Source organism: Solanum lycopersicum, chromosome 1 (assembly GCF_036512215.1).
Source record: "Solanum lycopersicum chromosome 1, SLM_r2.1".
Lineage (NCBI taxonomy): Eukaryota > Viridiplantae > Streptophyta > Magnoliopsida > Solanales > Solanaceae > Solanum > Solanum lycopersicum.
Genome location: NC_090800.1, coordinates 76,242,775 through 76,267,987, shown reverse-complemented (window position 1 = coordinate 76,267,987; position 25,213 = coordinate 76,242,775). Strand labels below are relative to the sequence as shown.

General features: G+C 35.2%; 2 protein-coding genes across 2 annotated transcripts; one reads left to right on the top strand and one right to left on the bottom strand.

Moving 5' to 3' along the window:
• The first annotated feature begins 589 nt into the window (after positions 1–589).
• LOC101250048 (protein translocase subunit SECA1, chloroplastic) lies at positions 590–17,348 on the top strand. Its single transcript, XM_010324807.4, has 20 exons — positions 590–1,081; positions 4,092–4,164; positions 4,562–4,768; positions 7,691–7,794; positions 7,915–8,094; positions 8,315–8,533; positions 9,282–9,395; positions 9,514–9,627; positions 11,694–11,861; positions 12,028–12,203; positions 12,468–12,534; positions 12,622–12,768; positions 13,195–13,290; positions 13,611–13,679; positions 13,793–13,894; positions 14,261–14,512; positions 14,605–14,672; positions 14,895–15,012; positions 16,429–16,668; positions 16,796–17,348. The coding sequence occupies exons 1-20, from the start codon at positions 668–670 to the stop codon at positions 16,928–16,930; spliced, it is 3,063 nt and encodes a 1,020-aa protein (XP_010323109.1). The 5' UTR covers positions 590–667; the 3' UTR covers positions 16,931–17,348.
• LOC101250337 (uncharacterized) lies at positions 17,151–18,799 on the bottom strand. The gene is made up of 6 exons (XM_004229456.5): positions 18,573–18,799; positions 18,430–18,477; positions 18,289–18,346; positions 17,868–17,981; positions 17,475–17,642; positions 17,151–17,388 (listed from the first exon to the last, which is right to left on the bottom strand). The coding sequence occupies exons 1-6, from the start codon at positions 18,770–18,772 to the stop codon at positions 17,329–17,331; spliced, it is 648 nt and encodes a 215-aa protein (XP_004229504.1). The 5' UTR covers positions 18,773–18,799; the 3' UTR covers positions 17,151–17,328.
• Between the last annotated feature and the right edge of the window lie 6,414 nt (positions 18,800–25,213).

The window sequence follows — 25,213 nt, the reverse complement described above, 5'->3', positions numbered from 1 at the left end:
AGTTCATATTTTCATCCTCAGCATGAAAATTCGTAACCTTTTCAAAGAAAGGCTCATCCTTGGTGTGAAAATTTGTAACATGTGAAAGGATTATATTCTAGTAACTATATTATTGACGATCAGTGAATTTTTTATAAACTTTATAATCACAAATATTTATTTTTAAAAAATTTGCTAAATTTTGCTTTGGACAAGTTGTGGAGTTTTCATGTTTATGAAAAAAAAACAAATTGAATGTTAAAAAAAAACTTTAATTTTAAATTATAACTTGATATCTTGTATTCATTTAATGCTATTTTTTATAAGATGGATTTATATATAGCAGCAAGAAAATTTAAAGTTATAAAAGAATATTTGAAAGTTATCGTTATATTTAAACATGAAGATTCTAAATCCTATGTTTCAAATTGAAATAGTGGACTAATTTGATTAAAAGAAATACTTAATTGATATAATTTCCACAAATATTTGAGCCAAGATCTAGTTTTATTTGTGGATATTAAATCTTCTTATTAAATTAAAAACTTTTTTGTTTGTTTGTTAGCAGTTAACACTATAGTATAAGTACACCATTGGTGCCTTATCGTTTATCTCCTCATATAAATTCTCAACCCCTGCTCTCTTCTCTTCTCTTTTGTATCTGTAACTTCAATTTCCAACCGGACAAATGGAGTTGGTGTTTTCACCGCCGTCCGTTGACTGGCCGGCCACCGCCGGGGGGCGGTCCTCCTCCTTAGCTAACCGTCGTAGCACTGCCAATGAGAAGGTTCGAGGTTTAATTGGCACTCGCAGCTGGCTGCGAGGAGGAGAGGAATCCTTGAGGTTGCTTGGTCTTGAGCTGAAAAAAACCCGGAGGAGGAGAATGATGACTCCAGAGGCATCTTTGGGAGGGTTATTGGGAGGTATTTTTAAGTCTTCAGATTCTGGCGAGTCTACTAGGCAGATGTATGCCGCAACAGTCACACTTATCAATGGAATGGAATCAATGGTGTCTTCTTTATCTGACTCTCAATTAAGGGAGAAGACAGCTGCTCTGCAAGAGCGGGCTCGCCGTGGAGATTCCTTGGACTCCCTTTTACCGGTGAGTTTTTTTTTTTTTTAAAAAATAATATTTCAAATAGGGGTAGGGGAAGGGGAAATGAGGGAGGAGATTACAAGGTGGGGAATCGAACCTCACTAACAAGGTGAAAGTTCACGTAGTCAACTGACTTAGCTAGTAAGATTCCCCACCGATGAGCTATTGAACCAACTCCAGTTGTGTTTTGTACTTTCATTTTGCTCATCTTATCTAAAGTTGGTGTGATGCCAGGGTGTTCATCGTTTAGGTGTATAAACACCATGCTTCGTAAAAATGTTATCTTTGATCCATATGTCTCAATTTATGTTATTTTAGTCGCCCAGAAAAGAATTTCTGCATTTTGGAAGTGGATATCTATACTGCTTTAGAGAAGCTAATCAAGTAGGCAAAATTGGCATCAACAAGTGGAAATAGTACCTTCTTTTACTCTTTGCAACATCTTCTTAAAGAGATGAAGGGAATGTTTCAACCTGACAAAATGCAACTTCCTATTGTTAGGAGGAGATACAAAAAATCCAATTTTAGTGTAAGTTGATTTGTTTCTCTTCTAGTTTGCTATGGTGGAACTTTGCTCATTATATATCCTCATAATTACAAAATTGGATAAAATAATTAAATGATTTAGAAGAAGATGCAAAGCTACAAAGCATAATGTGCAAGAAAGCTGCTCCAAACAGATAAATGGAGTTAGCATGGCAAAAACTTGTGAAATAGTCAAATGGAACCCTACTACTCTACTGTACTAGAGATGGGGAACTAACAAAATCCAAAAAGTTATCAACCTTGTTTGGAGTGGCGATAAATGCCACATAAATAAAGTAACTTGACATTTGGCTTTGAGAGTGTAAAAGAGGTTGATATTCCATTAGAACATCTGTTGTTTCTCTCCTTACATAGGCTCCATAAAATTGCTGCTGGGATCATGCTTCAGATCTTTCTGATGGATTTGTCAACCCTCCACAGTACCCAACTAGCATAGTCATCCTTCATGGTGTATGACATTACCCATTGTAGGCCAAACATCGAGTAGAAAAAATGCCATAGACTAGCTGATGCAGGGCAGTGCAGAAAAAGGCGACTAACACTCTCATTGGTCTGCTTGCACATGACACATCTGTTGATGAGGATTACACCTCTTTTCCTGAGATTGTCTTGTGTTAGGCATGCTTATCCTCATATCTTTTTGGATAGGTTGTAAATAGTTGATCTGTTGGAGGTTAGGTCAATGTCCCCCTCCTCTTTTATATTTTGCATTTAGATGAAGGACAATTAACTTGGTCAGCTAGACTCAATGTAAAAAATAAAAAATAAATAAAAAGAAGAAGAAGAAAAGAATTGCTGACAACATACTTGGGAATGCCACTAGGGAGCAAATATAAAGTTTGGGGATATGGGATGGAATTCTGGAAAAAGCAGAAAAAAAATTATCAAGATGGAAGGCTCAGTGTCTGTCCTTGTGGGGGTAGAGTGATTTGATAAACTCTGTTTTAGAGTCACTGCCTACTTATGTAATGTCGTTATTTCCAATTCCTCCAATAGTTATCAAAATCTGGACAGACTGGGAAGAAACTTGCTCTGGCAAAAAGGCAAACAGGGAGAAAGCAAGGGTTACTATTTAGTGAAATGGAATACTGTGATGCTAAGCAAAGAAAGAGGGGGACTGGGTATTAGAAATTTGAGAATCCAAAACAAGAGCCTTTTGATGAGGTGGTTGTGGAGATATACTAGTGAGGAAGGAACCCTGTGGAAGGAGGTGATAGTGGCAAAGTATGGGGAATTGAACCCATGGTGCATAGAGATAGTGTCAGAACCCTATGGATGGGGAGTATGGAGGACAATCAGAGCTTTATGGAACTCTATGGAGGAAAATGTGTTGCTCAAAGTTGGAAATGGCAAGAAGATCAAGTTTTGGAGAGATGGATGAATTGATCAAGTTCCTCTAAGTGAGTCATTCCCAGATCTTTTCTCAATCGCAACAATCCTGAAGCCAAAGTATGTGAATGCTGGACAACTCAAGGATGGGACCTATCTTTCAGAAGGCTATTGAATGATTGGGAAGTAGATAGAGTGGCTTCTTTCCTGGGAAAATTAGGGGGAACCAATCTAGTAACGAATGCACCAAATAGAGTTATTTGAAAGCACAACAAGGATGGCAAATTCACAGTAAACAGTGTTTACAAGAAAGTCATACAAGTTGGGGTTAGAGGCTACCATCATCACTGGAAGAGTTTTTGGGGAGGACTGATCCCCACCAAAGTGAAATGCTTCACTTGGTTAGCCATCAAAAGGGCCTGCTTAACTCAAGAAGTGCTGCAGAAGAAAGGAAAGCAACTAGTCCCTAGGTGTTTTCTATGCAGTTTGACTGGGGAAACAAACAAACACCTATTTTTTACATTGCAAATTCACTACACAGATCTGGGTGATGTTCCTCAACATCACATGCTGTAGCTGGACTATGCCAGAACACACCTCCGATCTTTTTAAATGTTGGATCAGAAAGGGGGGTAGCAAGACTCAAAAGAAGTGGTGGAGGCTAATTCCGTCGTGCATATGGTGGTCAGTGTGGAAGGAAAGGAATGAGAGATGTCTTGAAGATAGATCTGATTCCATTCACAAAGTAAAATGGAATTGTTTGGTATCTTTACTTTTTTGGTGTAAACAGCTCTGTATAGAAGATGTAGATCAAATTATAGAATTAATATGGAGCTTGTAATTTTGGTTAGGGCTGTAAATTTTTGAAGGAGGCCAGCATGTCCTTAACGCTGAAGAATACAACTTTACCAATGTTCAAAAAAAAGAATGGCACAATTCTATACTTAGGAAAACTATAATTTTAAATTTAATGAGATTGATTTATAGCCACATAGATGTCTATGACTTGTTTAGAAGTTTCAAAGGCCTTCATTTCTTTCTTAGAGGGAGGGACTGAGGGAGTATTATTTTTCTGATTTTTCTTGTACTGGAAATTGGAATAAGCTTTTCTAGCTGTGGTTGAAGTACAATTTGTTTGCAGGAAGCATTTGCTATAGTCAGAGAGGCTTCAAAAAGGGTTCTGGGCCTTCGTCCTTTTGACGTGCAACTTATAGGTAATAGTATCCTGACTTTTAATGATGTATAGCAGTATGAATTTCATAATAGAAGCTTGTCCTATGAAATAATTAAATGTGAACATGTTCACCATATATTTAAACAGATCCCAGAAAGTGTTGCACTGTTTGAGGGTAGCACATTTTTATTTGCACATGATTTGTATCTGTGAAAAAAATAAGAATAATAGAGTGTGATAGAGGACATAAGCTCCTATTTTATGTAGTGACTTTCCTAAACTTACTCTCCTTTAATTAGTGATATAAATGGTATTTTCTTGTTCATGGTTTGCTTAGTGCATCATCAATTATATAAGAAACAGTCTCATATAAAATGAGGCAAATATTTAATAATCGTGCAAGTGATACACCTTGTTTCTTTCTCTTTTTCGTATAGGTGGTATGGTTCTACATAAGGGAGAAATAGCTGAAATGAGGACTGGTGAAGGAAAGACTCTTGTTGCCATATTACCTGCTTATTTGAACGCGTTGACCGGAAAAGGAGTTCATGTGGTAACAGTCAATGACTACTTGGCACGCCGAGATTGTGAATGGGTTGGTCAAGTTCCCCGTTTTCTAGGGCTAAAAGTTGGCCTCATCCAACGTATGTTTCTGTGTCTTCCTCTATCGTAGATTTTCTTTTAATTATTTTTATCTTAGTATTCTTGTCTTTAAGCTTGCTGCTCTTTCTATCAATTTTTATTTCTATTAGCTACATTGAAGCTCTAAAGTTTCATCCATTTGTGTGTTGAAATCAAATTCATCCATTGATGAGTACATCTAGCTGGATCAGTCTAGGTCTCTAAGCACTGAGAAAAGTGTCTTTGGATATAGAAGCACAGGAGGGAAACTAATATCTGAGAATTTGATAAGAGTAAGAATGTACACCAGTCGAATGCAAGAAAGCAGGGTAAAATGTCAACCATCTGTGGTTTTAATCCTGATTTATGCGTGTTATGGTGGATTCCATGGATTATGTTTGGAGTTAAATGAGGGATGGAAGTACAGAAGAAAAAGAAAGAAAGAGAGCAGTGAAGTGGTTCCTTTTGTTCTCATATAATACGAAAAGGGAGGAATAGAAGATTGTCCGGAGGGCAAGGTTTTCCAGTAGCAAGAGCACTTCTTTTCCTACCAGAAGGTTGGGATTTTGAATCAATGAGGAAGGAGCGGGGGTTATTATATTTTAACAAAAATGGAAAGGTCGTAGGAACTAAAAGTTTTTTTGTATAATTTTGGGCCATACACAATAATCCAGCTGATATTGACTAATTGTTTAAAAGTTTCTACCTTCAGTATACATCTTGTATACCAGAGATTTTCCTTAACATAAGCAAATTGTTAACTTTGTTAAAAGTTATTGAGAAGGGAACAGGTGGGTATAATCCCGATACTAGCATACAATATTACCCTTTCACCCTAACAACCCATGACAGTGTGTGGTGAGGGTTGGGTAGCTCTTTCCACCGTGTGGCCCAAAGGAGCTTGCAACAACTCTCACCATGCACTTTTATTCTCTGCCCATGTTATTCTTGATAATGTGTTAGAGAGATGAAGACCATATTGGAAGTGCATGCTGAGAGTTGTTGCAAGCTCCTATGGGCCACACGGTGGAAAGAGCTACCCAACCCTCACTACACACTGTCATGGGTTGTTAGGGAGAAAGGGTCATCTTGTACGCTAATATCAAGATTATACCCACCCGTTCCCTTAGTATTTAAGTCATCCCACAAATCCACATAGAACAACCCAGTCTGTCATAATCTAGAGTGCTAGCAAACTGAACATGGATAAACCACTCGATCCTGAGTATAATCCTGTGGATCAAACTATTGTTAAGAGATTCATAGAAAGACATACTAACTAGACACTCTCACCATTAACTATTCCTGCTATCTCAATTTACGTGAAACATTTTCTTTTTAGTCTGTCCCAAAAAGAATGTCACCATTATATAATTAGATACAACTTAATTTTGAAAATTTCCCCTTTTACCCTTAGTATAGTCACACAAATGTCTTTGTTTGACCATAAATTTCAAATGTCTTACCTTTTTTCTTTAACTTTGTGCATAGTCAAATGGTGTCACATAAATTGGAATAGAGGGAGTATGAATCAAAATTAACGTGATATCCTTGACGTAAAATTTTAGTAATAAAAACTTGTCTGCTTTCTTGAAAAGATTAAAAAAGAAAGAGAAGATCTATACTTAAAACCCGCTAAAATATAATGTCAAGCATGCATATATCAATAGAAATATGTTATTCTTCACGCCCAAGTGTTATATTTTTTCCTTTATCAGTATCTCAGTTGTCTGGAATTTGGAGTTGAGCGACTCTGTACCATGCCTTTTTTCTTAGAAAAGCCTCCTCATCATTGTGCTCATATTTTCTGCTAAGATATCAATATTCTTCTTTCCATGACAGCTATATCTGAGACAAATAAAAAGAAGGAATAGCTAGTCTAAGGTGTTGTAAATTGTGCTGATTTTCTGTTATCATGACATATTTTATTGTTTGTATGCCATATATCGGTTGTAACTTTTTATTTCACTTAGTTTTTCTGACATTTAACTTACAATCAGGGACGATAGTCAGTTCATACCATGTTCAAAGAAACTGTATATCTTATATATTTTTTATGTTTTAAAATCTAACAGTTGCTCCACAAAATATTCGAGTTGATTTCCAGTTTAAATTCCGCACTAATCTCTCCTTAATATTTCTGAGCTAATTTTATTTAACAAAGTCTCTCCATGCTAATTAAGTGATACAGTTTGATGAGGCATGAAATTCAAGGTGGATTTATATATTGGATGAAAGATAGTCTTAAAGTATTATTGGAAATGTTAGTTTTATAGAAATTTGAATATTTATGTGAATCTAAATTCTTAGGACTTTTGAAAGTTGATAAGTAAATTCATACTAGAATGGTACTCGTATTAAACATGATTGGGACATTCCAAAATGGAAGCAGTGCAGATGAGATGGAGCAGAAGGAGTAGTGTTCCTTTTTGTTAATCAATACAAGTAAATTATGTTTTTGTTTAGTCAAAGAATAAGATAACTTACAGCGATATTGCATGATTCAATTTTTGTATTGGTGATTATTTGATTCTTTTAGCTTTTGTTGTTCTTTTCCTTTCCTTCCCCCAGTGTAATTTCCATAAAACTCAAAAGGTTGAATATATTTCACATTTGATATGATGATCACTTTTTTAAAAAGATCTTATATTATTGTTATTGTCTTCATATTTTTGGGTTGTCCACATGATTTACTTTTTCTTCTGAAGATACTCAAGAAGTGTAGCAAAATAATTTTTTACCTGCCAGTAGTCAAGGGCCATAATTGTCCTTTGTAGTTTCTAGTATCTTGAATTCTTACTAGCTTTGAATGCTAATTTTTTATCGCTAACCTTGGAATGCTAGTTTTTCGTTGCTAACCTTTGAATGCTCATCTGAAGTATCTGTAATGTTCTAATTTCTAAGCAGGATATTCAATAATCTAACTTAATTTTTTATTGGGACAGAGAACATGACAAGTGAACAAAGGAGGGAGAATTACATGTGTGACATCACTTACGTGACTAATAGCGAGCTGGGTTTTGATTACCTGAGAGATAATCTTGCCACGGAAAGTAAATCTTTTACTTTGTTATAGTTTGATATGTTTTGCTTAACGTTCTATGTGTTCTGAAGTTACCAGGATTTCCCACTTATTACTAGCCAAGTGATTGTGTCTTTTACTCTGCAGAGTGTGGATGAGCTTGTCGTGAGAAATTTCAATTACTGTGTGATTGACGAGGTTGACTCTATTCTGATTGATGAAGCCAGGACTCCCCTAATCATATCTGGACCTGCTGAAAAACCTAGCGACCAGTATTATAAAGCTGCTAAGGTAGCAGCTGCCTTTGAGCGAGCTATTCATTATACGGTGAGGATTGAATTCCGCCAGATGATATATCCATTAACCAATAGGATTTCAGCTGTTGCTGGAAATTCTCATTTAGCTAGACATTTGACCAGGGATCTTCCGCTATGACTTTATATTCTTGGTTACTCCCCCAAAACAATAAGTATTTACAGGAACAGAATATTCTTGTTTGTAGCGATTTGCAAACCAGTTTAACTGTATACTCCTACTGCAATTGCAGGTTGACGAGAAGCAAAAAAATGTCTTACTGACAGAGCAGGGTTATGCAGATGCTGAGGAAATTCTGGATGTGAAAGACTTGTATGATCCGCGACAACAATGGGCATCATATATTTTGAATGCAATAAAAGCCAAAGAACTTTTCCTTAAAGATGTGAATTACATCATTCGTGGGAAGGAGGTTCTTATAGTAGATGAGTTCACTGGCCGAGTCATGCAGGTGACTTAATTTGCTTCAAGTGTTTCAGTTTGACCAAGATAAGTAAATTTAATGCATAATGTTTAGGTGCAAGTGTGTCATTCCTATTTCGAAAAGCATTGATTGAGCTGTTAGATGCAAATTTTATTGAGACCTATCTCCCACTATTCTGGTACATGAGCATGACATGGTAAGTATTAGGGTGAGCGACATCGTAATCCTCATCTTCCTTTTTCATGGGATGCATGGTGGGTAGGGTGGGGCGATGTGCTGATGCAAAATAGAAGATGGCAGCAGTTTGTCTGGTCACTAGCTCAGAAGTTTTTATCCTTTATTTTAACATGCGCTCTACTAATCAATTGCCCATACTGCATGTTTTGGACTTTGGCTGTTTCATGTCATCGCCGATGAATGCCGTCAGATTCATTGCGCTGGAATGAAGTTTTAGCAGTATTCTATTTATTAGGTTATTGTTACTTCTTTTTTTTTTTTAATGAAGTTGCACTACAGTAAAAGGTATGAATCTGCATGTACTGAAGCCACATGATTCTACTTTCGTCTTAACATTGTATGTGAAATTGCCCATCTTAAGACAGGTAATTCCCATAACCTTATGTCAGTGGATTGTCAACATCTGCAATACTGTAGGCTTATGTTTTCCTCTAACCTGCATGTGGTGCTCTTCAAAGTCATCTAGCATCTCCTAACTGAGGGCTGGTGATTAGCCTCTTAACGACATACACATTTACAGTCAATTATATGTTTTCAGGGGAGACGTTGGAGTGATGGACTTCACCAAGCAGTGGAAGCGAAGGAAGGCCTACCCATTCAAAATGAAACTGTAACCTTAGCATCAATTAGCTACCAAAACTTCTTTCTCCAGGTTGGGTTCCCTTGGCACATTTAGTACATCCCCATCCTGTTAAGTTTGTCCTTGGTTTTAATGATATCTGTCATTTTCCGAGCTAAAACTTGTGATATTTGTTTGGATGAGCTTGTAGTTCCCGAAGCTTTGTGGCATGACTGGCACTGCTGCAACAGAAAGTGCAGAGTTTGAGAGCATTTACAAACTCAAAGTAACTATGGTGCCTACGAACAAGCCAATGATAAGAAAGGTAAGTCTTATTAAGGCTTCCGCTTGAATGATTTTTCTTCACTTAACACTTCCTTATTATGCGAACGTGAAACGCAGAGGTAATTAGCTGCAACATGCATCAACTTTCTATGTAAAATATGTCTATGTATCCTAAGTAGGACTGGTAGTAACATAATTGGCACGTTAGAATTACTGCTCTCGCTGTGTGCATGCTGTTGCCTGAAATGTAGCTGCTATGGCAAAGCTGATGGCCTATGCCACAAAGCTGTCCATTTGAGCTCTAGCCACAAAGCTGTCCAATTGCTGAAGGGATTTATGATTTGTAAAACTTGGGCTCTAACCTGCTGTCTCAATGTGAAGTGTATAATTAAGGGACCATTTGAGACCTACTCCTATAGTAAAGGGACTATTTATGTCATTTTCTCTCTTAGGTTACATATAAATCTGAGGCTGTTGCATCTTTTCTTGTTTTTGGCTTCCCTTCAGAATTTTTGGGTGGCTTCACAACTTGTGCAGTCTGCTTTTACAATATGAAAATGTTACCTTCCTCAAAAGTAGAAAATAAAATCCCCAAGAATTTGTTTTTATGTGAAAAAAAACACAAAGTTTAATCTGCACGCAGGTATAGTGTATGCTAAACGTCTAGCTTGAAGTGTATTAATTATTCCAAGTAGCTCTATTATGCTAGGGAAGTTAGTACAACAAGCTTAACAAAATAGGTAAATGAGAGAATTCATAGATGACTCGAAGGTAATGTTAGAGAGGGGAAATTAGGTAGACTGTTAATATGCAATTAGAACCCAAAAGTTTAATGCACATGCAGGTAAAAGGAAGGCCACATATCCTGAAATCTAATTATTCCAATTAGCTGTTATATCCTAGATGTACATTATTTTCAACAGATAGGTGTCGGTTCACCCCCTGTCTCCCGCTAAAAGTTTCTTGTAAACCTGTCACAAAAGGCGCGACAGCTTCTAGTAAGTCGTTCATTTTTGTATTTTAGAATCGATTCAAATGGTATCGGAGTGCGCCTCTTCACGAGGGTGATTAAAGTGCAACGAAATGCCTTAAAGTTGAATAGGGTTCGCGAAGCATCTGGCTTACTGGTAATCTCCCATTCCCGCCGTCGAGAGACTTTAATAACTATAGCATGCCAGAAACGGGGAGTTGAGGTGGTTAGACCTATACCCCGAAATGCTCCCAGCAAAGTAAAATGTCAGAGATTGCCTCCTCTTCTAGGGTCACTCTCTTCATTTATTCAATGCCTTGGAAGAAGAGGAGCGGCAAACAAAGAGAGCACTTGGCATTGGCTCATTTCATGCTACTATGCTGTCACAATTGCACCATCTCAACTATACTGGATAGTGGGTATTGGAACTTCTGTTTGCATATTCTTATTGGAACTTTAGGGTATTATATTACTTTTATGGCACAATTTTCGAGCAACTCACCACTTGCTACCTCGAGCAACTCTTCATTTTGTGTTTTTTTTTGTCAAGATAATATTTAAGACAAGTTTGACATTTAAATATTGTGTTCAATGAGGCAATCAAGCAAACATGTAATGTGCCAACTATGGAATTTTCTATGGTACAGAAAATCGAGATGAGATGAAAACAAGCGTATGATAATCTTAAGGTGTTTTGTGCTACCAAAGAATTTATTCATCACCAAAGAACTTTAACTTCAAAATATTTGGGGCTTGTCTGTTATTGACTTCCCATAGATCATTGTCAGCTTCTATGCTGCGCAAGCTCAGTAGTTTACCTTTTTCTGGGATTAGGGGAGTTCTAGCTGAAGATTGATGGAGGCAAGTTGCCCGTATTGTCTTGTTAGTGGTTAACCAATACTGAGGTTTTTAGTCTGATTCTGTTAGCAACTATTTGGATAGATTTTATAATATGGCTTCTTCTCAGTCTTAGTTGAGAAGTCTTTTAATGATGGCGAAGAATAGACGTTGAACTGTTAACTTTTTCATGAATGGCATGGATATCAACTTGAAAATGTATGTACTCTTAGCGTTGCTAGTCCATGTGTGAAATTTTCATCTGTGGAATATTGTCGTCCTCTTTTCCCTTTTTCCAGGATGATTCCGATGTAGTCTTTCGTGCAACTTCTGGGAAATGGAGAGCAGTTGTTGTAGAGATTTCTAGAATGCATAAAATAGGGAGACCTGTACTGGTTGGTACAACCAGTGTTGAGCAGAGTGATGCACTGTCAGAGCAATTGCGTGAAGCTGGGATCCCCCATGAGGTGAGCTCAAAAGTTTGAATATGACCTGAAAGTGAGGATTTTGAAAATTGTGGTTTCCTTTTCATGCTGATTTTTCTTATATTGTTTTAAACATATATTGGGTACTATCAAGTGGCCCAAGTTAGTTATTCTCTAAAGAGTTTTTAATAGACATTTTTTGTCCAAGGTTCTGAATGCTAAACCAGAAAATGTGGAAAGAGAAGCTGAGATTGTGACACAGAGTGGGCGTCTTGGTGCAGTTACAATTGCAACTAACATGGCAGGTCGTGGTACAGATATAATTCTTGGTGGTAATGCAGAATTCATGGCAAGACTGAAGTTGCGAGAAATATTAATGCCAAGGTTGTTGCTCCATGGATAATTTTTGTTCTCATGAATTGTCAATATCTGCACAGTTTAATGCTATTGCATCAGAATTAGACATCTTTTCTCCCAAGAGGAACACGTTGGTATTCATTTATAGCAGTTGGTGGCATATGGAATTGGTGTTGTTCCCTAATTAATTTGTCATTTAATAAAATTAAATACTGGTGTATACTATTATGGATGTAAGCACCCATTGCTTCAGAGTATTACAATGTTTAGTGAATAATATTAATGTTGCAGAGTTGTCAGACCAGCTGGAGGAGTTTTTGTCTCTGTAAAGAAACCTCCTCCAAAGAGGACATGGAAGGTTAGTGCAAGTCTGATTTGTAAAGGAACTTCAGAAATATTCTTTAGTTTTGATCACTATGAAATTGATATTCACATAATCATTCAGGTTAGTGAAAGTCTATTTCCATGCACACTATCCAAAGAAAAGACCAAGCTGGCTGAGGAAGCTGTAGAAGTTGCTGTCAAAATGTGGGGTCCGAGATCGTTGACAGAACTAGAAGCAGAGGAACGATTGTCTTATTCTTGTGAAAAGGTGAAGTTAAAATAAGAATTTATTATACTGTCACTATCTTTGTCTTGACAAGGAGAAAAAAAATTGGAGTAAATATATATGGCATGGGCTGGAGATACAGCCTGTTGGTATTATAAACTTCAAAACAAGCAAAGTTATTCTTATGTCCAATGGGGATAACTAGCCCATAGCAAGTTGTGCTTTACAGAGGAAAATCCTACATGGAAATGGAAATCATAATAAGCTGATATTGTAGCATATTAATTATTCCAAGCTCTTCAAAATCCAACTTGATAAATCACCTTCCTAATATTTCGAACTACAAAAATACATTCTTACATTTTCCTTCTACTGTTTGGAGAGATGCAATGAGTCACGCATATTTGCCAAAATAAATAAATAGAATCTATTGTTTTTGATTACTCAAACATATAATTTATGTCACAGGGTCCTGTTCAAGATGAAGTAATTGCAAAGCTACGCAGTGCTTTTCTAGAAATTGTCGGAGAATATAAAGTCTACACTGAGGAAGAAAAAAAGGAGGTAGTTTAGTGATCTTTTAAATTATCTTGGGTATTCCTCTTTCATTTCAAACTATATGTATACTTCTGAAATTTTCATTTCATATATTACTGGCATTCAGTTCAAGCATGAAGCTCTCTTTGTTTCTGCTGCTTAAATGTACTGAACATACATATGATTCTGTGGCGCACAACTTCTACCTCACTCCAATATAAAAGAATCGCTTTCCTTTAAAAAGTAGCTCTGGCCTTCAGTTTGACTCATTTATACCCTAGAAAGTCTCTTCTCCTTTTCCCTTTTGATTGGATAGTCTTCCGATTTGTTTATTTTGACGTGCAAAGGTTATTTCATCTGGTGGCCTCCATGTGATCGGGACTGAACGACATGAGTCGCGGCGAATTGACAATCAGGTACTATAACATTGCTATTGCAGTACATTGGTGCAAAACCAATTAGTGCCTTTTCATCCCATTGTCCATACCATTCCATTGGAGATCTGATTGTAGTATTTATATGCACGAAGCTGCGTGGTCGCAGTGGTAGACAAGGAGATCCTGGAAGTTCCCGCTTCTTCCTTAGTCTTGAAGACAACATATTCCGTATATTTGGTGGGGATCGGATTCAGGTAACTTATAGTGTGCTCTACGCATTATGTTTTTTCTTTTAACTGTGGTGGGGCCAGCTTGCACTCATCTGTTGATTAATTCCACGGAGTACTTGCTACCTCCCACCCACATAGATACCAGAAAATTTTGTCCACCAAGGTTTGGACAGATGGAAAGCAATCACCTACTGTTTTTATCGTGTGGAACCTGTGACCGTTGACCACTTCATGGTTCTTCATGTAAGACATTATTATGTTTATGACGTCCCCCAAGGTTTGGACAGATGGAAAACAATCATCTACTGTTTTTACGTTGGGATTTGAACCTGTGACGTTGACCACTTCATGGTTCTTCATGTAAGACATTATTATGTTTATGACATCCAGGGGATGATGAGAGCATTTAGAGTGGAGGACTTACCAATTGAATCGAAGATGTTGACAAAAGCGCTCGATGAAGCTCAACGGAAAGTAGAAAATTACTTTTTTGACATCAGGAAGCAATTATTTGAATATGATGAGGTATTGAATAGCCAAAGAGACCGGATATACACCGAGAGAAGAAGGGCCCTAGAAGCGGATGACCTCCAAGCTCTCCTTATTGAATATGCTGAATTAACAATGAATGACATCTTGCAGGTACATAAATTTATTAATTTCCAACTCTAAAAGTTCGTTCTTTTGCATATGAATTTGTGACAACTGTTTTCTTTTCTGTTTGAATGTAACAGGCAAATATTGGTTCTGATGCTCCAAAAGAAAGCTGGGATCTTGAGAAGCTTATTTCAAAGCTACAACAGTAATGATCTCGGCGACGACTCTTTAATGTGTCTTTTTTTCATGAATTCATGCATTTTTCGGCATTTGTGAATCAAAGGAAAGGTTTTGGTATTTAAAGAGTGCCGTAACCAGTTGCGAGCTTCATGTTCTCATAGTTCTTTTCACCTCTCCTCCATTTCACCCATATTCTGAATAGTACTGTCATATTACAATTCTACTCTGAGCTACTTGACCTTCACAGGTATTGCTATCTGCTGAATGATTTGACACCTGATTTGTTGGCGGCTAATGGTTCTACTTATGAGGAATTGCAGCAGTATCTTCAGCTACGTGGACGTGAAGCATATCTCCAGAAGAGGGTGAGTTTTCTTTGGTTATACTTCCAATTTCCTTGCAGCTCTTACTTCCACTTAGGTTGAGTATCTTGCAAGATGAACATAATTAATGGATCGTATTATCAAGTATTTAGAACACCCAAGCATTTAAAACGAAAAGGTTGGTTTGAAGAGATGGAGTAATGCCTACTGGGCATTAGGGGGGGGGGGGGAGGGGATCAGGTATGGAGATGAGGTGAAAATTCTCATCCCTTTGAGAAAAGGTCATTTCACATAACCTGTTAGACCTGCTTGTGTTGGGAGATCTTGTTATTATTAAATCCGAGGACAGGTCAATTTAATATCAATTCGAAGGAACATGAAAGCGATTCTCACTTCTCCCAAAAACTAGTATTCTTTTGTAGACCTAACACCTTTTCTAACAATTTGTGATTCCAGATGGCGCAGTTCACCCAATTTAGTAAGTACCACTGGGCACTGGCAGAGGTCCTAAGTGTTTAGTCTCGCCACACACTTCAACAGAATCTTTCAAGTGGAAAGTGAATCAGAACCTAAATTAAATGAATACAACTCTTAGCCTTTAGTTGAGCCAGTTCGCACAAATCTAAAATTCATTTGTTGACAAGGAATAATATTCACTCCACATCAAGTTGAAATGTGGAACAGCCCTTAAAATTCATTTTATTTATTTTAAAGGGAGTTCTTCCAGTGCCTGAATTTTACAATCATTAGATAGTTCCCACCATCTCGTAGGTGGAGGAGAAAACTACCTCAAAGTCCAAATGCTTTCTTGCACATCTACTCTGCATGATAAGAGTGGTTGCACATCTACTCTGCATGTTGATGCTCAACATGAAACAGTCTAATTACAAACGAGTCTTTTGAAGGATACAGTTGATTCACATGGTCAACCTAGACTATCTTGTGAAGAGGTCTAGTTGGATGACTTTTAGGGCATCAAACAAAAATTGCTCTGGAACCTCATTGGTTCAGATTATTTCACATGTTTTTGATCAATATTTCATCAGATTAGTATATCACAACATTAACGTTCCTCCTAACCTTGGCACACTTGACAGAGTTACCTGGTATATGTTGCTGGTGGGAGGTGACAGGTAATTTGTGGAATTAATCGAGGTGCGTGGAAGTTGTCTTGGACACCATAGTCATTAAAAAAAGTTACATAAAAAGTTACATTTTCTCGACTTAAGACAGACAGTACTGCAACCAAACTTGTCAGTTTTGTTGAACTTAAGTAGTAATCCTTCTAGATACTCAAATTAGATCTTGATAATCAACATAAAAGATGCACTGAGAAATGGAACGGACAGAGAAACCAAATATAATTACTAGGACATTTGTAAGCTCCGTACTCTCCATTCGAATTGTTTCTTCGTTTCCTTTTCCTCTTACTATTGGATATTCGTTCCTATCATTTAGGATATTGTGGAGAAAGAAGCTCCAGGTTTGATGAAAGAAGCAGAGAAGTTTCTAATATTGAACAACATTGATCGCCTGTGGAAAGAACACTTGCAAGCACTCAAGTTTGTCCAGCAGGCTGTGGGTTTACGAGGGTACGCGCAAAGGGATCCACTAATAGAATACAAACTTGAAGGGTACAACCTTTTCATTGAGATGATGGCACAGATCAGGAGGAATGTCATATATGCTGTTTATCAGGTTAGTATTCCGTCTTTTGAGATCTTTCCATCTTCAAGAAATTTTGTAGAGGATGCAATCTTTTCGTTCACTCCTCCCACTTAACCAAATTTATACCTGATTCTTATTATTTGTTTTCTTTTGTCAGTTTAAACCAGTCATGGTGAAGCCGCAAGACCAAAAAAAGAGTGACAAAGTGGACAAAGCCAACACAAATGGGAGGGGTAGTAATGGTGCTACCAATCCATCACCATCTGCTGTTAGCTCACAGTCTAGCGCCTAAGGCATTGTTCTGGAACCGACAGTTTTGGGGTGAGCAGAAGCCATATGCGATGGATTCTTTCACCAACACATAATTCCGAAGTGCAAAGCAACCCAGATGTCACTTGCAAGTGGAAGTATTAAATAAGGTACCCACTGGACTGGCACATTGTGAATCAAGCAGCCTAATCTCAGCTTAGATTAAGATATGAAATTCAGCAGGCCTCTGCAACATGTTATCGTTCGGCATGAATACCATGTAAGTTATCTTCCTTGATGTACATGTCATTGTAAAGAAGATGAAAGCTTCTTGAAATTACATATTACTTCACTTTTACAAGGTTCGTAATCAAAAACTAGATACACCTTCACAATACACTATTGATCAATGTCCCTGTATGAAGCCTCATTGCAATATAGTCATTCAAACTTGTGGAGTATTTCAGTGCTGATAAATTGATTGAACTTGTTTCCTTTATTCTGCATGGAGCATACCATATCACACATTTGTTGTTGGAAAAGTTCAGTTCAATATCCACAGGAACAAAGAAGTTCAATTCCCTTACCTTAACACCAATGGCAATTGCAGTTTTAAGTTTGACCAGTTCACCCAATCTCAAAGAACCTCTTTTCTTGTCTTTGACGAATACAACTGGTACCTTCTTTGAACTAGCTAAGCTTTCCACATGTTTGGTCAGCAACCGCGGATGACAATCAGATGCTATTAGTATAACCTAAATATCCACAATGTCAAAGAGGTTAACAAATCAATGCGTCATACAAAAGAACATGCAATCTTGTAGATACAGAAAATATGTAGGCATTGAATTGGAAGAACACAGAACTAAAATGTGGAATTGACACTTTTGAGCTCAATCATATAGATCCAACAGGAACAGGTTGAAACCAAATGAAAGTGAGGAGGATGCATGAAGTTCATGAGCAGGCAAGGTAAAAACCTGAAGTTGAGTTGAATGCATTTTAAGGGATAGTGATGAACGGTCATTAGCAGGAACGGGGGGCACTCTCTCAAGCACCCGCGTTACTTCATTCACCCCTACTGAAAACTGTTGCTGCATAAATATCAGATCGGCAACTTGAGTATGAGATGAAAATTAGCAAAAACTGAAAAATAGAACTTCCCCTACTGTGAGTAATAAGGTCGGTCTATATGAAGTTGAAAGAAAAAATATGAGGTCTCGAGTTCAAAATTTTAGCGTAGATAGAAAATTTCTTCCCAATCTTAAAGAAGTAATTGCAAGTGATACACCATTGATAATTCATCTTCTTCCTTGAGGGGTGGACCACAATTGGGGCTTGAACTATAAAGCTCCAAAAAAAAAAAAAAAAAAAAAACTGGATAGGAGAGTAGGAACTAACCTTGAGCCAAAATTTCTCAGGTAAAGATATGTCGGATTTTCTGGCTGTGGCTATCTCCCTGCGGCGGGGCACCGTTAATATCTTTCGGCAGAGAAAAAAAAAAGCGACAAGTTGAGAAATACGAAGGACGGATAAATTTACCTCTTAATCGCCGTGAGGTGCCGGTCCAGAATTTCACCTTCATAGCAACTGGATTTATATTTATTGGTACAAAAAAACCACAGCGATTAACCAATTGAATACTCTCAATCCAAAAAAAAAAGAATAATGATAACGAGGTTTACATTGTCGGTTGCCGGAAAGAATGGCGGCTAACGGAGACTTTCTTCTCCTCTCTTCCTGTGACTATAGTTGTAGAAGCAGCCATTGGCGTACTCATCTTCCAACTCTCGCCCCCCTTGCAGCCTACAGAAAATTCAGCTTCTATGTGTTGGAGCACGGGCTTTGCTTTTCTAACCACTGGCATAAGGGAATGTTTAATCATTTAGCCACTCGGTCAAAAATATTAGTCATAAATCGGAGGGAAAATTGTATATATAATAACAAATCAATAACCTAAAATAAATAGAGTAGCTAGGGTTTAATTTAATTGTGCTTCATAGGGAACGTTTGAAAAAATTGTCAGTGTCTCTCTGCCAAATATCTCGCTTGTCACTCTTCTCCAGTCTCTCGCTCGCATCCTTACTTTTTATACAAATACAAGTGTATAAAAATTGTTTCTAATTGTATAAAACAGAGAAAATTGTATAAAAACATATATTTTTGTTCTTTCTCTCCCCTCTTTCAGATCTCGCTCGCCAATCTCTCCTTTCTCACTTGTACAAACAGAAGCGAAATGTATAAATTGTGTTTCTGTTTGTATAAAGCGTGAGAAAATTGTATATACACATGCAAGTACATATATTTTCGTCCTATACACTTATAATTATACAATAAAAATACTCCCCTGCCCAGTTTCTTTTGCCTTTCTCTCTTTCTCGTTTTATACAATTTTCAAATTGTAAATTGTATCTAATTTCTCTCTTTATCGTTTTATACAATTCGATTCAATTGTATATTCCTTGTCAAGTCTCTTTTGTCTTTCTCTCTTTCTCATTTTATACAAATTCAAATTGTATATAATCGTTCTATACACTTATAATAATACAATTTGTTTTATACACTTCGTTTTTATACAGTTCTCTGCCCAACTGTCTTTCTCTTTCTTGTTTTATACACTTCGTTTAATACAATTTGATTCAATTGTATATGTATAGCGAATTATACAGTTTCTATGTTTGTTATGGAGCACAATTATGCAAACTTTGCTATAGCATACAAATATGAATTTCTTATTTGCTATATGTGAAAGTTGTCCTAAATTATACTCTCTTCGTTCCATTTAATGTGACACATTTCGAAGCAGAAATTTTTTAGCTTCTGCTTCTATTTAAAAACACTTTTACAGGTTTGCCAAACACTTATTTTTTTTCCTCAAAAATAAGTGTTTTGAGGCTCCCAACGACAATGTCAAAAATGTTCTTAATCTGAATTGTCAATAATTATTAATTATAACTCACTTCACTTCGAAAATAATGAGTCAAATACCATATGGGCGAAATTTATGGATAAATTTAGTTGTCTATACTTACTAAGGATTGTAATAAAATACTTGATCTAGCCAACTTTAAAAAGTGTTTTGATAGATTACTCATGATAGTTTAGACAAAAAAAACTTAAGGGAATAGTTAGTCCATCCCAACTCATGCTTTTTTATTTTTTAATAACGGTGATATTCGAATCAACATAGACTAACATATCCCCAATTTGAAATCAATTTAACTGAAAGCGTTGTTTTATAAAATCTAAATAGAAAGTGAAAACAAGATAATTCTAAGCAAGCCATTACAAAACTATGCAAGTTGAGAAACCCCCCCCCCCCCCCCCTTGAGGCAACGTTCCCTGAAGCCCCCTCACCCCCATCCCTCCCACCCCCGGACATCGAGGCACCGAGCTCCAAGCCCTCCCCCCAACCCCCTGGACCTCAATTTCCTCTCATTTTAAAAACAAAATTTTTCTAGACTTCTTTTACTATTACTAAATCTAGTATTCAAAGTGTACTTTACTGTCGTTGAGAGATTTGTTGACACCGTGGTTTTAGATATCGATACATCGTTGAGTAAGATCCTTCTATCATGTGAGGATATATTGCATTAACCTCAGGTACCTGAGGGGAATAATTTCCTTAAGGGAACACTATGCATTTAGTGGACTCGATTTTCTTTCTTTGAGAAAAATATTTTTATATTGTTTCTAATCAGTTTCTGATCCTATTTTCTCTGCTAGTCTTAATTTTCTGTTTTTGAAAATACTCTTTTGTTATTTCTTACTAAGTTCTATAAAGTTTTGTTCTAAGTATCTTAGGAATACAAGATGAACAACAAATCCTAGGTCTATCCCTAATGAAATTCCAAACAATAAAGCATCGTATCCTTCTCCTAAATACTATGATTGCGGTTCTTTCGAGTAAGAAAAATGTACTCTTTCCCACGTTTGGTAACTTCCCTTCTATGTAGACTACCTAGCAGACTTTCAGTCTTAATACACTATAGTGGCCAACCAGAATAAGTTTCTCTCCTGTGTTGGTATTGACATTGGACCCCGATTAAATGTGAATATGCAGCGGGAGATTTCATATAAGGGGTAAAACGCCTTCCACACTACCTGACTCCGCGCTCTTGTCTATATAACCCTCCACCTAGATCCTTCGGCTAGCTACTCCCATGTTATTCCTCATATGCTTAAGTCATCTACAACCCCTTGAAGTCAACCCCTTGAAGTTGTCTTGTATATTTCACTTAGACACTTCAACTAGGGTTAGTACCTATTGAACACCTAAATTGTTCAAAATGTATAACTACTAGACACAAAATATTGATATGGCAAGTGTTTTTCACTTTCCTTTGGCGCATGAAGGTATCTAAAATCATTTTTTTTTTTCAAAGAGAACTTCAATTTTTCTTCTTCCATTGATCTTAGCATTGTAAATGACTTAAAAGAATTTTAAAATATTTTTGAAATCAGTAACTTTTTAATCGCAAAAAGAAAAAGCCTCCCACCCCCGCTTTCGGTCATCTTCTTCACTTTAACTAGTTTTCAAGCCAACTGCATTGGATTTTAAAAAATGAAAGAAGAAAGAAGAAAGAAGATTTATGGACACTGAAGTAAAAAAATTTAGTTGATACCCCCATTTTGGGCCACCTTTTAACAAACATCACCCCTCAAAATTAAAATGTAAAACTCATTTAACTTGTAAAAATTATTACCTAAGAATTCTATAAAATTAATTTGGATCCTCTTGATTTCTTTTTTGTGATCGATTTTTAAATGATTATCTGTCAATAAACTCTGCTTCTTCATCACTCTTGTACGTATCTCTATATATGTTTCTCTCATGTATTAGGTATGATTTTTTTTTTTTGAAAAAAAAAAAACTAAATTGGTAAATATTTTGATAAGATATTGAGTTTTGTGTTTTAGAATATGAAATGTTGGAGGGAAGAAGATGATGAAGAAAGGGTGTGGGGTAGGATGGGTTTGGGTAGTATGTATTATTATTTTAAATATTTTTATATATAAGTAAAAAAGATTGAAAGTGTATATGAAATAAATTAAAATGTATATCTTGTTTTGTTTTTATTTCTAAAATTTAGCAACATCTATCTAAGTGATTATTGATAGCATTTTTAGTGTTTTAATCAATCAAGCATTTCAATGTTGAAACTATAATTTCAATTTTTAATTGTTGTCAAATCGATTAGACTCACCTTTTTATAATAGTGCACCAATCATATCAAAATTCTGGATACGCCTTTGGTTCTAATCTCGACATTTTTTTTTAAAATCAAACCAAATCAACTAAGTATGATTATTTTTTTTTTCTTTCAATATCAAACCAAACAAAGCAATATATCTGATATAATCCAACAAATGAAACCTAGAGAATTATAAAAATTAAACATACATTTTACCTACAAAGTAGTAAAGAGGATAATGGTGTAATGTTTTCGACAAAACTGCTAACATGGTTATTCAAAGTAGTTGGTGATGCTTTTAGGATCTGCTAAAGATTGATTTGCTTGATGCATAATTTTGTACAAAATTAGAAGATGGCAATAAAGGTAGGAATAGACAAGTGATGAAAATAAAACCTTTGTTGCAGCATCAAAGTGTTTCATGGCATTGAATTTTATGATTTTTATCTATGTTGTTTGGACTTTTTAAAAAAATCAATGTGTGCGTGTCGGATTCTCTAAAATAGTGTGTTTTTGGAGAATCAGACAAAAATGCAGGCATCGAAAGTGAATAGTCCGCACAATTTAGATTTTTATGGATTCTGATCTTATAAAAACTCAAAGCATTTAACTTATTTATATTGTGATATCTTAATGAATTATTACACAATCAGTATATTTTAACTTGTTGCACAAACGTTTGCCTTATATTCAAGTTACTAATTTCAATTGTTATGCATTCATTGTGATTATCATTTAGTTGACATAATAATGCAAAAAATCATCCATTGATAAAAGTTAGTCAAAAGATTATAAATTTTTGGACCTTATTTAATCATGGTGTTGTCCAATCTATTGCCTTGTGTAGTTGGTTTGATTTTCTTCCATTTAACATTAAGATTTTTTTGTGGTTTGACAGTCCACACCTTTGGACAGGCTCCTCAAGTTTTTTGTTTAATAGTTAAAAGCGCAATATGTGAGGTGTAGATTAATTGCACGTTACGATTTCAATGTAGCCACAAATAAGTATCGTATTAATGACCAAATATCGAGCTGCATGGTCCTAAAAACTATTGACTTTTTATAAAATTATTAGTGAGTTATGTTTGTAGAAATTTTGCGTAGAGAAATCAAGGATTGTATTGATAATTATTGACCTATTTATAGGTTGATCAATATTGATAAATTGATATATTGATCAATATTGGTAGGATTGATAAATTGATGAATATAATGTTGAGCCCTAAGTTAACTATACTTAGAGTCCTACTACAATACCTATTACTACTATAATAATAATAATATAATTATAAATAATATAAATTCTAATCATAATATAATTCTAATATTAATCTAATACTGGTCATAATATAATTCTAATCATAATATAATTATAAACGAAATATAATCCTAATTATTTTAATTAGTCTAATCATAATGTGAATCCAATTCTACAGCAATGACGCAAACTCGTCGGTCAGCTTCGTTGGACATGTTCCTTTGACATGTTCCAATCATCAATTTCTTTTTTCATCAACACTTGTTACAGATAGGTCAATCAACTGTGTTCGATCTGTTTCGTTGACATGTTATAATAGTCAGTTTCCTTCTTCTTCAACAATGATGACTTTGCAATAATTAATTGCGGAGGAGCCACAGAAACAACATACTATTTTTAAAATTTTAGATACTATTCCAAATTATTACTCATTTTCTTAAAGTTTTTTTTGATTGCAATGATGCACAATTCACATAATTAAACAAGATTAACAGTCAATTGTTTATATGGGCTCTCTGTTTACCTTCCTATACTTCCTTGTGGCAATTCATATGAATGATTTTCCATATAATACTGAAAATTATCCTCAATAATCTTGGAAATGAATGTTATATTTTTAGTATTTTAAATATTTAAATTATCAATTACTATGATTTATATTATTCTTACAAAATTCTTCAAATATAAACTGATACGAAGTAACTATTTAAGGAAAGAGAAAACATAAAGTGATACCTGAAATTGTCCCCAATTTTCAAAAAGATAGCTTAACTATGCGGATGTCCTATTACCCCCTAAACAATCTTGAACTGATATTATTACATCATTTTTCGTCCACTTGGCATAGAGATTGTATGAAATCTTTTTAAAGGTTGAACAACATAAAATATTGAATATAACTTTATTTTGTTAGGTATTTTGTTATAAAATATAATTTCTTGTTTCTCTTATTATTTTAATTTTTTCTTTGTTTTCTCTCTTTCTTTCTTCTTCAAAACTTCATTATTTTCTATAGGGGTGTACATGACCGAGTTGATTTTGATTTTTCAAATATCAAATCAAATCATTTGTGTCGCATTTTTGAATTTATAAACCAAACCGAACCAATAAGACTCGGGTTTTTCAACTTTGGGTTTTTTTGTTTTTCTTCGGATTTTCGGATTTTTTCAGATTTTTTTGATAAAGTATTCATACAAACATATAATTTACTTGTACTTCAAATATTTCTTTAGTCCTACCAAAATGCAACTATCTAAGTTATTTCTCAAGCAAATAATAAAAAATATGATTTGATTAACGACACTAAAATATCCAAAAATAAAAAATAAAAAAATCGCGTAAAACAAATATTGCAAATTAATAGGTCATAATGAAATTGATGATAATTTAAAGTACTAAATCATGCTAAAATAAGTTTAGTAAGTATTAGTTACATGACTATATATTAAAAGAAAGTAAAATTAGATCATGTATTTTAATTGTCTAAATCTATGTAAACTAAAAAACAAATATTCAAGATTATTGTCATTCTTAGTGTTGGATTGATTTTCCATTTTGCATTAATATTAATTTGATTTTTATTTAAACTTTATTATAATTTCCAACATGTATGTATGAACTATAATATTTATTAGATCATTAAGAATTATAACTTCCAAACATGAAATAAATATATTAATAGATAAAAACTATGAAAAAGTATAAGAGATATTTAAAAATTATATCAAAGTAAATATTTCTACGTATAAAATAAAATTTTTAAATTATATATATAATGTCCGATTGGTTTGGTCTCGGATTGATCTTTTTTAGTTGAAACCAACCCAAATATAGTCGTTTTTTTTTTCCAACACCAAACCAAGTCAAACCAAAT